Source organism: Manis javanica, chromosome 11 (assembly GCF_040802235.1).
Source record: "Manis javanica isolate MJ-LG chromosome 11, MJ_LKY, whole genome shotgun sequence".
Lineage (NCBI taxonomy): Eukaryota > Metazoa > Chordata > Mammalia > Pholidota > Manidae > Manis > Manis javanica.
In genome coordinates, this window is record NC_133166.1 from 38,696,033 (window position 1) to 38,712,182 (window position 16,150).

The 16,150-nt window shown below is 37.3% G+C and overlaps 1 protein-coding gene across 1 annotated transcript in view; it reads right to left on the reverse strand.

The window, feature by feature from the left end:
• TSG101 (tumor susceptibility 101) overlaps positions 1-16,150 on the reverse strand; it is a 59,873-nt gene that overhangs the window by 40,679 nt on the left and 3,044 nt on the right. Inside the window, exons 2-4 of the mRNA XM_037026935.2 lie at positions 13,283-13,367; positions 10,545-10,610; positions 8,166-8,329 (exon numbers count right to left, since the gene is read on the reverse strand). Of these exons, the coding sequence (XP_036882830.1) occupies positions 8,166-8,329; positions 10,545-10,610; positions 13,283-13,367 (315 nt within the window). The remainder of the gene's footprint in view (positions 1-8,165; positions 8,330-10,544; positions 10,611-13,282; positions 13,368-16,150) is intronic.

The window sequence follows — 16,150 nt, forward strand, 5'->3', positions numbered from 1 at the left end:
CATTATGCTTCAGAAGATTGGAGACTGACGAGAATTAGGCTTGCGGTGGATTAGTGATTGTGCATTGAGCATTGACTCCCCTATACAGAATTTTATTGTTGTTAACAACCATTTGATCAATAAATATGAGATGCCCTCTCAAAAAAAAAAAAAAGTTCATCTTATTGTCCGTGACTTGCTTACAATATCAAGTGTTATATATAGTGGATCTTTTTCTAGGTTATTATGTTCCATCTATTTCTAGGTTAATATGTTCTGATATTCCTGTAACAATTCCTTACTATCTTAATTACTAGTTTTATAATACATTTTGCTATTTGTATAGCAAGTTTCCTCCATTTGTTTTTGTTAGAGAGAGCCTTGGTTATTCTCCATTTTTGCCTTTCCAAATAAATTTTAGATTTATTTCATCAAGTTCACAAAATTAACACATACACAAAGGAACAAAAATTTTTCTTAGAATACAGATCAATTCACAGAGAACATTTTTATAGCACTGAGTTTTCCAATTCATGAATAAGGTTTTCTCTTGTCTTTAATATCTTTCCATAAAATTTCAAATTTTCTTCATAAGGGACTTTTATATCTTCTGTAATGTTTATTCAACAGCATTAAAAATATATTCATTTCTCAGTTAATTCTATATTGTGCTGACTCCAATATGCTACCAAACCCATCTATTAAGTTTTTAATTTCTATTATTCTATTTTTCAATTCTAAGATGCTCTACTTGGTTCCTTTTTAATCCACTTATCCATCTTGAATATATTAATCACAATCATTTCCAAGTCTGTGTCTGGTAACTGGGTTACTTGGGGGAGGGGGGTGGTACCCCGTTTCTGTTTTCTGTTTTCCCTCTTTGTCTTCTTTCTTGATGTACTTTATTGTTTTAAATTGTATGCTGGACCCTATTCATGAAAAATTATAGAGCCTCTATACACTATCTTCCTCCCAGAAGAGATCACTCTTTCCTATGGCAGGCAGATCCTGTCAGAATCACCTTAATATAATCAGGGGCTGAGCTGATTTAAGGCTGGGGTTTTACAAGGCTCATTCTACTGAGTTGGCAGTCTTGGGGTGTATACCTCCAGTGGCATCAAATAAGGGTCTATGATTTTACACCCCTTCCTCCTTGATAAGGTTCCCAACTCCTACTGCCTCCTTAACGTGAGACTGCTGAAAATTTGGCTGTGTTTTTCAGAGGCTTTCTGCTTAGCTTTTTTTAAATATTCACTTTATTATCATTAATCTACAATTACATGAAGAACATTATGGTTATGAGACACCCCCTTCACCAAGCACCCCCCCCACAAACCCCATTACAGTCACTGTCCATCAGCATAGTAAGATGCTGTAGACTCACTACTTGTCTTCTCTGTGTTGCACATCCCTCCCTATACACCCCCCACATTATACATGCTAATCGTAAGGTCCCCTTTCTTTTTCCCTGTCCTTATCCCTCCCTTCCCACCCCTCCTGCCCAGTCCCTTTCCCTTTGCTAACCATTAGTCCATCCTTGGGTTATGTGATTCTGCTGCTGTTATGTTTCTTCAGTTTTTCTTTGTTCTTATACTCCACAGATGAGTGGTATCATTTTGTACTTGTCTTTCTCTGCCTGGCTTATTTCACTGAGCATAATACCCTCTAGCTCCATCCATGTTGCTGCAAACTGTATGATCTGTTTTTTTCTTATGGCTGAGTAATATTCCATTCTGTACATGTACCACATCTTCTTTATCCATTCATCTACTGATGGACATTTAGGTTGCTCCCATTTCTTGGCTATTGTAAATAGTGCTGCGATAAACATAGGGGTGCACCTGTCTTTTTCAAACTGGAGTGCTGCATTCTTAGGGTAAATTCCTGGAAGTGGAATTCCTGGGTCAAATGGTATTTCTATTTTGAGCTTTTTGAGGAACCTCCATACTGCTTTCCACAATGGTTGAACTAACTTGCAGTCCCACCAGCAGTGTAGGAGGGTTCCCCTTTCTCCAGAATCTTGCCAACATTTTTTGTTGTTTTTCTTTTGGATGGTGGTGATCCTTACTGGTGTGAGGTGGTACCTCATTGTGGTTTCAATTTGCATTTCTCTGATGACAAGTGATGTGGAGCATCTTTTCATGTGTCTGTTGGCCATCTGAATTTCTTCTTTGGAGAACAGTCTGTTCAGCTCCTCTGCCCATTTTTTTAATTGGATTATTTGCTTTTTGTTTGTTGAGGTGCGTGAGCTCTTTATATATTTTGGATGTCAACCCATTATCGGATCTGTCATTTATGAATATATTCTCCCATACTATAGGGTACCTTTTTGTTCTATTGATGGTGTCCTTTGCTGTACAGATGCTTTTCAGCTTGATATAGTCCCACTTGTTCATTGTTGCTTTTGTTTCCCTTGCCCGGGGAGATATGTTCATGAAGAAGTCGCTCATGTTTATGCCCAAGAGATTTTTGCCTGTGTTTTTTTCTAAGAGTTTTATGGTTTCATGACTTACATTCAGGTCTTTGATCCATTTCGAATTTACTTTTGTGTATGAGGTTAGACAGTGATCCAGTTTCATTCTCTTACATGTAGCTGTCCAGTTTTGCAGCACCATCTGTTGAAGAGACTGTCATTTCCCCATTGTATGTCCATGGCTCCTTTATCGTATATTAATTGACCATAAATGTTTGGGTTAATATCTGGAGTCTCTATTCTGTTCCACTGGTCTGTGGCTCTGTTCTTGTGCCAGTACCAAACTGTCTTGATTACTGTGGCTTTATAGTAGAGCTTGAAGTTGGGGAGCGAGATCTCCCCCACTTTATTCTTCCTTCTCAGGATTGCTTTGGCTATTTGGGGTCTTTGGTGTTTCCATAGGAATTTTTGAACTATTTCTTCCAGTTCATTGAAGAATGTTGCTGGTAATTTGATAGGGATTGCATCAAATCTGTATATTGCTTTGGGAAGGATGGCCATTTTGATGATATTAATTCTTCCTAGCCAAGAGCATGGGATGAGTTTCCATTTGTTAGTGTCCTCTTTAATTTCTGAGTGTCTTATAGTTTTCACTTCCTTGGTAAGGTTTATTCCTAAGTATTTTATTCTTTTTTATGCAATTGTGAATGGAATTGTTTTCGTGATTTCTCTTTCTGTTGGTTCATTGTTAGTGTATAGGAAAGCCACAGATTTCTGTGTGTTGATTTTGTATCCTGCAACTTTGTTGTATTCCGATATAAGTTCTAGTAGTTTTGGAGTGGAGTCTTTAGGGATTTTTATGTACAATATCATTTCTTCTGCAAACAGTGACAATTTGACTTCTTCTTTACCAACCTGGATTCCTTGTATTTCTTTGTTTTGTCAATTGCTGTGGCTAGGACCTCCAGTACTATGTTGATTAACAGTGGAAAGCGTGGGCATCCCTGTCTTGTTCCCGATCTCAGAGGAAAAGCTTTCAGCTTTTCACTGCTCAATATGATGTTGGCTGTGGGGTTATCATATATGGCCTTTATTATGTTGAGGTACCTGCCCTCTATACCCATTTTGCTGAGGTTTTATCATGAATGGATGTTGAATTTTGTCAAATGCTTTTTCAGCATCTGTGGAGATGATTATGTGTTTTTTGTCCTTTTTGTTGATGTGGTGGATAATGTTGATGGATTTTCGAATGTTGTACCATCCTTGCATCCCTGGGATGAATCCCACTTGGTCATGGTGTATGATCCTTTTGATATGTTTTTGAATTCAGTTTGCTAATATTTTGTTGAGTACTTTTGCATCTACGTTCATCAGGGATATTGGTCTGAAATTTTCTTTTTTTGTGGGGTCTTTGCCTGGGTTTTGGTATTAGGGTGATATTGGCTTCATAGAATGAGTTTGGGAGTATTCCCTCCTCTTCTATTTTTTGGAAAACTTTAAGGAGAATGGGTATTATGTCTTCTCTGTATGTCTGATAAAATTCCAAAGTAAATCCATCTCGCACGGGGGTTTTGTTCTTGGGTAGTTTTTTGATTACTGCTTCAATTTCCTTGCTGGTAATTGGTTTGTTTAGATTTTGTGTTTCTTCCTTGGTCAGTCTTGGAAGGTTGTATTTTTCTAGGAAGTTGTCCATTTCTTGTAGGTTTTCCAGGTTCTTATCATATAGGTTTTCATAGTATTCTCTAATAATTCTTTGTATTTCTGTTGGGTCCATTGTGATGTTTCCTTTCTCGTTTCTGATCTGTTGATGTGTGTTGATTGTCTTTTTCTCTTAAGTCTGGCTAGAGGCTTATCTATTTTGTTTATTTTCTCAAGGAACCAGCTCTTGGTTTCATTCATTTTTTTCTATTGTTTTATTCCTCTCAATTTTATTTCGTTCTTCTCTGATCTTTATTATGTCCCTCCTTCTGATGACTTAAGGCCTCATTTGTTCTTCTTTTTCCAATTATGATAATTGTGACGTTAGACTATTCATTTGGGCTTGTTCTTCCTTCTTTAAATATGCCTGGATTGCTATATATTTTCCTCTTAAGACTTTCGCTGTGTCCCACAGAAGTTGGGGCTTTGTGTTGTTGTCATTTATTTCCATATATTGCTCGATCTCCATTTGAATTTGGTCGTTGATCCATTGACTATTTAGAAGCATGTTGTTAAGCCTCCATGTGTCTGTGAGCCTTTTTGCTTTCTTTGTACAACTTATTTCTAGTTTCATACCTTTGTGGTCTGAAAAGTTGGTTGGTAGAATTTCAATGTCTTTGAATTTACTGAGGCTCTTTTTGTGGCCTAGTATGTGGTCTATTCTGGAGAATGTTCCATGTGCACTTGAGAAGAATGTGTATCCTGTTGCTTTTGGGTGTAGAGTTCTATAGATGCCTATTAGGTCCATCTGTTCTAGTGTGTTGTTGTTCAGTGTCTCTGTGTCCTTACTTATTTTCTGTCTGGTGGATCTGTCCTTTGGAGTGAATGGTGTGTTGAAGTCTCCTAAAATGAATGCATTGCATTCTATTTCCTCCTTTACTTCTGTTAGTATTTGTTTCACAGATGCTGGTGCTCCTGTGTTGGGTACATATATATTTATAATGGTTATATCCTCTTGTTGGACTGAGCCCTTTATCATTATGTAATGTTCTTCTTTATCTCTTGTTACTTTCTTTGTTTTGAAATCTTTTGTCTGATACTAGTACTGCCACACCTTCTTTTTTCTCCCTATTGTTTGCATGAAATATCTTTTTCCATCCCTGGACTTTCAGTCTGTGCATGTCTTTGGGTTTAAGGTGAGTCTCTTATAAGCAGCACATAGATGGATCTTGTTTTTTATCCATTCAGTGACTCTATGTCTTTTGATTGGTGCATTCAGTCCATTTACATTTAGATTGATTATCGATAGGTATGTACTTATTCCCATTTCAGGCTTTAGTTTCGTGGTTACCAAAGGTTCCAGGTTACTTTCCTTACTATCTAAGAGTTTACCTTAACTCACTTAGTATGCTGTTACAAACACAATCTAAAGGTTCTTTTCTATTTCTCCTCCTTTTACTTCCTCCTTCATTCTTCATATATTAGGTATCAAATTCTGTACTTTTTGTCTATCCCTTGATTGACTTTGAGGATAGTTAATTTAATTTTGCATTTGCTTCATAATTAGCTGTTCTACTTTCTTCACAATGGTTTTATTACCTCTGGTGACAGCTATTCAACCTTAGGAACACTTCCATTTATAGCAGTCCCTCCAAAATAGACTGTAGAGATGGTTTGTGGGAGGTAAATTCTCTCAGCTTTTGCTTATCTGGAAATTGTTTAATCCCTCCTTAAAATTTAAATGATAATCTTGCCAGGTAAAGTAATCTTGGTTCCAGGCCCTTCTGCTTCATGGCATTTAATATATCATGTCACTCCCTTCTGGCCTGTAAGGTTTCTGCTGAGAAGTCTGATGTTAGCCTTATGGGCTTTCCTTTGTATGTGGATCTTATTTCTCTCTCTGGCTGCTTTTAGCAGTCTGGCCTTATCCTTGATCTTTCCCATTTTAATTACTATGTGTCTTGCTGTTTTCTTCCTTGGGTCCCTTGTATTGGGGGATCTGTCACTCCCTTCTGGCCTGTAAGGTTTCTGCTGAGAAGTCTGATGTTAGCCTTATGGGCTTTCCTTTGTATGTGGATCTTATTTCTCTCTCTGGCTGCTTTTAGCAGTCTGGCCTTATCCTTGATCTTTCCCATTTTAATTACTATGTGTCTTGCTGTTTTCTTCCTTGGGTCCCTTGTATTGGGGGATCTGTGGATCTTCATGGCCTGACAGACTGTGTCCTTCCCCAGATTGGGGAATTTTTCAGCAACTACCTCCTCAAAGACACTTTCTATCCCTTTCTCTCTCTCTCTTCTTCTTCTGGTATCCCTATGATGTGAATATTGTTCCGCTTGGATTGGTCACACAGTTCTCTCAATATTCTTTCGTTCTTAGAGTTCCTTTTTTCTCTCTGTGCCTCAGCTTCTTTGTATTCCTCTTCTCTGGTTTCTATTTCATTTATTGTCTCCTCCACTGTATCCATCCTGCTTTTAATACCCTCCATTGTGCTCTTCAACGATTGGATCTGACCTGAATTCATTCCTGAGGTCTTGGATGTCTTTCTGTACCTCCATTAGAATGCTGCTGATTTTTATTTTGAACTCCCTTTCAGGAAGAGTCACGAAGTCTATATCATTTAAATCTTTCTCGGGAGTTGTATTTATAATTTTACACTGGACAAAGTTCCTTTGGCGCTTCATGTTTGTATATGGCGCCCGCTAGTGTCCAGAAGCTCTATTCTGGAGCTGCTCAGCCCCTGAAGCAATGTCGGGGGGCACAGGGGAGCGGTACTGGTGCCTCAGGGGAGGAAAGAGCTGTTCCCGGCTTCCTGGCTGCTGTGTCTGTCTCCACTGCCTGAGCCAGTGGGCCGGGCACACAGGTATAAGTTTTTGTCCCAGAGCAGCCGGATATGGATCCCTGCTTTTCACAAGCAGCCGGAATCCCAGTCTCCCTAGCAACTCTGCCTGTATTAACTTTCCAAGATAGTCATGCGAGTCTCATGAAAGCACCATGAAATGTAGGTTTGTGCTCCCAGCGCAGATCTCCGGAGCTACGTATTCAGGAGTCCCAAGCCTTCCACTCCCTCCCTGCTCCGTTTCTCTTCCTCCCGCTGGTGAGCTGGGGTGGGGGAAGGGCTCGGGTCCCGCAGAGCCACAGCTCTGGTACATTACCCCGGTGAGGTCTGCTCTTTCTCCAGGTGTGTGCAGTCTGACTCCGTCCTCTTTCCTGTTGCTCTCTCAGGATTAGTTGCACCAATTAAGTTTTCTAATTGTATCCAGTTTTAGGAGGAAGCCTCTGTCTCTTCTCTCACGCCGCCATCTTTAATCCAATCTCAAGTTATCTGCTTAGCTTTTTAAGCATCTTGTTCAGCATAACCCTTGAAGGGAAAACTCTGATGATCTGGTTAGTTTCCTTTGCTCCCAAATCTTGGCTCCTATAACACTGGCTGCACTGGCAGATAGAAGAACAACTACTGCTTTTTTGGTCTTGTGAGACTGCTAGGAACTCTGCAGGCTTCTTTGCCTCTTAGCTAAACTAAGGCCCTCTGTCCAGATTTCACCTCCCACCCTGAACCAAGAATCAGCGAATACACGTAGGGAAAACTGGCAGAATGCTGCCCATCTCTTTGCATTCTACTTCTCTACAGGCTCCTAGGCCCTTCAAGTCCTGATTGCCTCAACAGTTCTCTAAAGCCTTTCAGATGCTGTCTGTACTGTTTGGCTTTCCTCATCAGTTTTGACTGGGACACTGATTGGTATGCCAGAGCTACACCATCTGAAGCATAAAATGAAGTTTCCTACTACTATTATTTCTTGATAGGGGTGTTTTGAGTAATGAGATTTGAACAGTTTCACAAATAAATCCCACCAGTATACCATTTTTATTAAAGCATTTCCCACTGTGTCAATTCTGTCTACTCTTAAAAGTTCAACTCAAGTAAATAAAATAGTGATTGTGTATATTCGGTAAATTACCAAGCTCTATACAAATCTAAGATATATGTCTTTGGAGAACCTTTTCTGATTACCCAGCTCAGTGATTATTGAACTTATCTATCCTTCCTAGAACCCTCTTTGAGTGTTAGCAGAAGGTAGATGCTAGTGAGCAAAATATATAAAATATAATGATTTCACAGAACACTTTTAATACTTACGTGTTTCCACTCATGTAGATAAGGAAGATGTATCTTCCCATTTGCATCAACATGCCTTCCTTTTTTAATAGTCATTGAACTAGTAGGCTTAACAAAACAGATAGGGGGATTATACGGGTATGTGTCCAGTAGCCATAGGCATATTGGAATATTATATGTATTACCTGAGAGAAAGAGAAACTTTAGTTACTCCATTTTTATTATTTTTCAATAATGGCATAGTAGGTAAGCTATAACTAAGCAAACATTTAAAATAAAAATCACAGCAAGTATTTATGTTTCAGAGTTCTGTTTAAGACCAGTTTCTCAAATTTTCAGTTTATAAAATACATTGGCAGGATTCAGAAGCTAATTGGTCAGTAGCAGCACTGCTCACTGGGGTATAACGTTCTTATGAATCATCTTTGGCTCAATCCATTCTTTGCTACTTGACTCTTGTCTTTTCAGTTAATAAGGTTCACTGGAAGGTATAGAGAAGGAAGACCATGGATTATGGTGTCCCATCAGGAAGTGCTATACTAAATTAGACTTGAAATTCCCTTGCCAAAAGCCAGACTCTAAGACCTAATCCACCTGCCAAACAGATGCTGACTGGTGGCTATAGCTTGACCAACAAATGCGGCCTTTTCAGTGGCAGCTATTCAGAGTAAATGATGCCATCTCCTCTTTATTTACTAGAATCCCTCTCAGTTGAGAAATTTGACTATAAGCAGTCAAACTGAACAGTGTCTCAAAAGATCCAACAGAGTTAACATTGCTGAACATAAGTCACAGCCTTTTCTTACAAGGCTCAAAGCCCAATGTCCTAAGTAACCATTTGAAACCATTTGAATCACGTAACATAATTCAGGTACATTTTTTCCCTTAGAAACAGTTTCACTTCATGTAAATAAACATAATTACATTTAAAGAAATCAGACAGTTGTGGGACTTGAGATTTATTTTTTTATCCCAAAACTTCTACAATGAAAAAAAAAAAAAAAAACTCTAATAGAATATATCCTAATACATAAAACATAAATTAATTTCTATCACCCAGAATTCTTTGTTTTCTGAAAACGAAGACTCTCCAGAATCCTTAGGCTTAGGAACTATGCAGTATGAAAAATGATGAGGGAACAGAGAAACTTTAGTTTAGATAAAATTTATATATGTAAAATAAATGTCCTTAGTTATGTCTACCATAGTTTCTTGCCTTCTCCTCCCAATCACATAAGTATTTCCCTCATAGGTGTTTACTTCCTAAGAACAAAGGCAAAGTCAGTAATCCTGAATTTTACTCAGTTCTCCCTAAATTTATTATACTTGCTTTAGACAAAGCTGATGCTCAACTGTTTTTTTCCCTCTGCCTGGAATATCCAATCTGTTAACAATAGCTGACTCATCCTTTAGTACGAAGTTCAAATGTCATTTGCTACATGATCTTCCCATGTGGTCTTGTTCTCCTTGTAATCTCAAAGCACTTTTATATTATATCATTCTATAGCAGTTATAGAATTTTGTAAATACTTATTTATTCCCTGTATTCCCTATTTGCATAAGTTCTTCGAGAGAAGGTACATCCTTTTTTACCTTTGTATCCATAGCTCCCATCCCCTCTGCCTCATGTATAACATATATTTTGTTATGTGGTAGTACTATATAAAATCAATGTGTAAGTTACAGAGACACAGGTCTTAGCTGGTCACAAGGAATAATAAGTAAACAGGCTGTCCAAAAACAGAACAGTCATTTATGAAACTGAATGCTCCCTTTTCAGTTTAAGAATTCCAGCCGAGGGTGGTTGACTGGCTAACAGAGACATACTTATCCATCATCAGCATTATTGTCAACATTACACTAATAGCTACTTTTGATAACTATTTATTGTATACCAGGCTCTATGCTAAGTCCTTACATACATTACCACAATGAATTCTTTGTAAAGCTCTATTATCCTAATGTTATAGATGCCCATTGTCATAAAACTGATAAGATTACAGAGTGAGAACTGAACCTTTCTCTGCCCTGACTTTAAGGGCTCCGTTTTAGCTACTATACTGTAGTTTCCCACTGTCAGAAAAGCCTGAATGAGGTTGGAACCTGAACTAGGAGGCATCTAAGATTCTTTCTAGTTCTAAGAGTCTTTGATTCTATGAAACATCAAATTATTCCAGTGTACTGAGACACTGAATCATTGACATAAATTGGTAAGGAAGGAAAAAAAGACTGAAAATACTAAGTGCTGCTGCCAAATGAAGTTCAATTAGAAATTACAATCTCTACACCATCATGAAAGTCAAGAGAAAGTAGGTTTAATTTACATATAACTCTTTGGCAACCTATTATGTGAATCAAAATGTATCTATATTGGAAACATAAATTATGTAAGACATTTACCTCTATAAGGCACAGGAATTGTTCCAGTGAGGTTCATCAGTTCCCTGGAACTGCCATCATTAAAAACTGAAAGGAATTAACAATGATTAATCCCAAGCACTTTTGTGAATATTTGCATATAAGTTACTCTTTCAGAAACCCTGGTTGAACTGACACCATGCTAAATGTTAACCTAATGTCATTAGATTTCTGATACCCCAGACTTTTAGCCCTACTCACTGTCATTCTCAATCCCAATGTAGTAGCAAACCACAATATTAAAAAGAAAAAATGTTTTCTGTCAAATATAGACAGAATCTTTTTTTTTTCAAGAAAATGAACATTTTTATTACCCTAAAAAGTTCTCCTGTGCCCCTTTCCCAGTCTTTCTGTTTTTTTTTTTTTTTTTTTGAGAGGGCATCTCTCATATTTATTGGTCAAATGGTTGTTAACAACAATAAAATTCAGTATAAGGGGGTCAATGCTCAATGTACAATCATTAATCCATCTCAAGCCTAATTCTCGTCAGTCTCCAATCTTCTGAAGCATAACGAACAAGTTCTTACATGGTGAACGAATTCTTACATAGTGAATAAATTCTTACATGGTGAACAGTACAAGGGCATTCATCACAGAAACTTTCGGTTTTGATCACGCATTATGACCTATAAACAATCAGGTCAAATATGAATATTCATTTGATTTTTGTACTTGATTTATATGTTGATCCCACATTTCTCCCTCTATTATTATTATTATTTTTATTTTTAATAAAGTGCTGAAGTGGTAGGTAGATGCAAGATAAAGGTAGAAAACATAGTTTAGTGCTGTAAGAGGGCAAATGTAGATGATCAGATGATCAGGTGTGTGCCTATGGACTAAGTATTAATCCAGGCTAGATAAGGGTAGCAAGACATCCACGGATGCAGAAGATTTCTCTCAAAGCAGGGGGGGTGAGGTTCTGAGCCTCACCTCTGTTGATCCCCAAATTCTCACCTGATGGCCCCCCTGCGACTGTGCCTGTCTTAGGTTGTTCCTCCCTTGAGGAATCTTACCCGTCTCTGGCTAACCAGTCATCTTCCGGGGCCATACAGGGAAATGTAAAGTTGGTAAGTGAGAGAGAAGCCATATTGTTTGAAAAGGTTAGCTTTTTACTTCTTTGCAGATTTATGCCCTGTGGCTTCTATGCCCAGCACTTTAGACAGAATCTTTTAAAGAAAGTATTTCTCATATCACAAATTTTTCTATCATTGATTGTAATTAGGGCACATCATTTATATTACACGAACTACCATTTGTAATGATTCGGAATTAACACTGTATCACATAAGGAAAAGGCTGTAATGTGCAGTACGAGAACACAGAACAGTTGACCTCAGTTCTTTTACTTACTACTGACAATTATAAACTGTGCTGTAATTTATCCTGATTTTGTACTTTTTTAAAACCACTTTATTTAAGTTTCGAGCTTTATTTACTGTAAAAGCATGTGGATAACAATGGGTTCAGCTTGGAGTAGCCATGTAAAGCTCATGTAACATTTATTCAGTGATGCTGGAGTCTGTCAGTTTCAATCAACATATTATTATTTTAGTAAGCACTAAACTTTACACTTACAGTAAAGTTCTAGTCCCAATCACTTTTCCCCCCATCAAAGCCATTTTCGAATTAACTCTGATTTTGGTAATATGAAGTTCTTTACAGATCTAAATACCATAGTACAATATGTGGACAAGAGGGAGAACAGTTTCCTAGGTTTTGGGGAGGACTTCCAGTTCCTGTCTTTACTACTGTTCAGGAAATTCAGTATTGATTGTCTCTGTTGCCTCCCATCTCTCATTACCAGGCTCCTAATGTTTTCAAAGGTCTAGGGGTGAGTAGAGTCTAGAATGAGAGTCTCAGCTACAAAATTCAGCTTCTAGCCCTCAGTGCCAAGGGCCTCATAATGGACAGGCAGCAGCATGGGTTTTCTTTGGCCCTGGATCCTTGCTATTTACAAGGAGACAGGGTTAGAGAGTTTATGTTAAGATCGGTGAGGACAAAATGACCATTAAAAAAAAAAAAAAGACTTCTAGGTATTGTCATTTCTTACTTAAATCCCAACTCTGTTGTCTCAATAGGAAATGTAGACAAACTGTCTCTTACCTACCCTTTCAGAATTAAGGATTAAGCATTAAAAAATGCTTCCCTCATTTGTAAAATGAAAGATATAGTCTATAATATAGTTTTGCAAAATGTGTTCTTAAGAATGTAAAGAGATGCTCTAGGGAGAAAAAAGGTTTCAGTAGTTCAATAACTTGCAGATATACTGTATAATCTCTCCTCTCTCTCCCTTCTTGGTGAGGCATAACACATTAGCATATTAAAGGCTCTGAGAAATCTTGCTTCAGAAACCTATTTAATTTTATTTAATCTATAATTGTTCAAACTTAACCAGAGTCCACCTGCCCACCCCCATCAATATTCCTTACAACTATGGATAACATTTTGGGAAATGATATCTGTAACATCCCTTTTGTCTAACTTTGCATAGTTCTGTGTTAGATCATTTTTTTAACTTAAAATAAACTAAACAAATGTAAGAAGTTATTGTGTAGATCTTATAATTTTCTACCTCCCCAATACATTGATTAGGTGGAGGTTCAGTCCTATAATGGGAAAACCAACAAACTTAAAAGGGAAATGGAAAATGCATAATCATTAACAAAAAAAAGTAAACTCAAAGTATAGTAACTGGTATTTTTATTATATAAACTCACCATATGAATCCAATACTGGTTTCAGATCTTTGTATGAATTAATAACATTGGCAGTTTCACGTACAGTTAGGTCTCTGTATTTGTACTGAAAAGCAAAATAACATGGAATTTAGTTTAAAATAATGCATATATTTTATTCCTAGGTTAATTTTCTTAAAATCTTATTTTCTCAATAGTGCTCTTCTTAAAAATGTAATGGTTCTCACTAATCATTAACATGAATTAAAGCCTGAAATCAATACATTGAAGCTCACCTGCTGACAAGTTCCAATTCATATACACAAAGCCTTCAATCAGCTTTTAGTGCTTCTCTTAAAAAGCAGCAGTCAGCTATTCCAGAAAGATTCTAAAATAGTATGTCAGAGACCACAATAGAAAAGAAGGAACTAAGAACAGAAATAATGCAAAGAATGGAAAACACATATACAGCATTAATAACTTCAAAGAAGGAAGAAATGATATTGTATCCATGAAACAAAAACACTCAAGAGAATAAAGGCGAGTTAGAAAAATACCATTCAGTAAAACGATTAGCACATAAAGTCAAAGAAATCTCACAGGGACTAGCTAGCACAAAAAAGAGAGTGGTGGACAATAAGGGAGAAAAAACAAGAAAAATTAGGGAATAAGTCCAAGATGTCAACTCGAAGGCATCTCTTCACCATATCTTGCCCTCTTCTGTCCTGATGCACTGATTTTTCCATGTTACAGGATCAGAACTATTAATGCACAAACCCATTCCTGACCTTCCTTCTCCCTCCAGCTACAGTTACACTTCTCTCAGTTTCGCTTTATAGCAAAAACTCCTATAATGAGCTTCCTATATTTGCTGTCTATGATTGCTTTCTTCCATTTCTCCATTTTTAAAACTTGTTATTGTGGAACATGTCAAACATATCCAAAAGTGGATAGGGAACGGTATGAGTTCCCTGCATCTTACACCCAGCTTCAACAATAATCAACTCACTGCCAATCTTAATCTACAACCTCATTCACCTTTCCCTCCTCCTGTATCATTCTCTGATTGTATCAAATTTTATCACACAAATATGTTAGTACATATGTAAAGGAACTTAAAAAAACACACATACTATCATACTAAAATAATCACTATTTCCTTAATATAATATTTGCAGCATCATACCATTTTGTTGTTTGAATCAAGAGCCAAAAAGTCCATACACTGCAATTTAAAATGCCTTTTAGGTGCCTTTTAACCTATAGAGTCTCTCTCCACCTCTTTTTAAAAAAATTTTTACTGTAGTTGACATACAATATTATGTTGATTCCAAGTGTACAACATAATGATTCAACATGCTCACCCCAGTTAAATGTGGTTACTATCTGTCGACAAAGATATTACAATTTTATTGACTATTTTCTCTGCTGTACTTTCACCCCATGACTAATTTATATTATAATTGAGATTTTGTACTTGTTTATCCCCTTCATTTATTTCACCCACCCTCCTGCCTCTTTTTTGCTAAATGCTTTATTGAGATATAATTAGTTACATACCACATACTTCACATATTTAAAGTGAACTGTAGAAAGTCCAGTATCTTTTAGTACATTGAGTTGTGCAAATACTACCACAATCAATTTTAGGGCATTTTCATCACCCCCAAAGAAACTCATAGCTTTTGGCAATCACCCTCTCATTCCACCAGCCCCTCATCCCATTCACCCTAGGCAATCACTTATCTACTTTGCTTCTATTAATTTGCCTAATCTGGACATTTCATATAAGTGGAATCGCATATGGTCATTTATGACAAGCTTCTTTCACTTAGCATTATTTTCAAAGTACATCCCGTTTCAGCATGGATCAGTACTTAACTTTTTAATGCTGAATAATATTCCATTATATCACATTTTATTTACCTAGTCATCAGTAGGCCCCTTTTCTATTTTTACTCCTTGGAATTCATTTGTTGAGGAAGTTGGTGCATTTGTCCTTAGAGGCTCCTGTGATTTGGAAATTGCTAACTGCATCCCCTTGGTGTACTTTAATATATATTTTACCATGCCTTTTCTATTTCCCACAAATTAGTAGTTGGAGCTAGAAGTTATGATCTTTCTCATGATTTTGTCTAAAATTTTCCTTCTCTCTCCCTCTCTTCCCCTCCCTGATCCCTTTTCCCATCCCTCTGGCAAGATCATTTCACAGATGATGGGGTTTTTCCATGCGGTGGTGCATGTTATCTGGGTATCTGTGATATTAGCAACTGCTGATGCTCAATGCGTAAATTCATTCTCTTCAAACCCACTCCAATCAGGCCTGTGCACTTCCACTGAAATTGCTTGTCAAGATCCCTGACTGCTGTATAGCTATATGCAATGGCCATATCTCAGTCTTCACCTTAACCTATCGGCAGCATTTGACCAAGTCGATTCCTTGCTCTTAAAACATGTTCTTCATTTGATGTCCAGCACACCACTGCTTGTTTTCCTCCTTTGTCTTTGCTGGTTCTTTCTGTTCTCCCAGTCTCTTAAAATGATCCCTGGGCTCAGTCCTCTTCTTTATCTAAACTCACTCCTTTGGTGATCTCCCTCATGGTTTGAAGTACCATGTATATGCCATAACTCCCAAATTAAAAAAATTCCAGTCTGAACCTCTTTCCTGGATTCCAGACATGTATATGCAATTGCCAATTTGATATCTCCACTTGGGTAGATAAGGAATGTCAAATTTAAACTGAGCTCTTTATGTTCCCCCCAAATCTACTCTTCCTACAGTCTTCATATCTACAGTCTTCGATCTGCTCAGGACAAAAACCTTGAAATTATCCTTGATACCTCTCTTTCCTTCAAATCTACAGTGAATCCTGTCAGAAAATACTATTAGCCTTACCTTCAAAAATATGC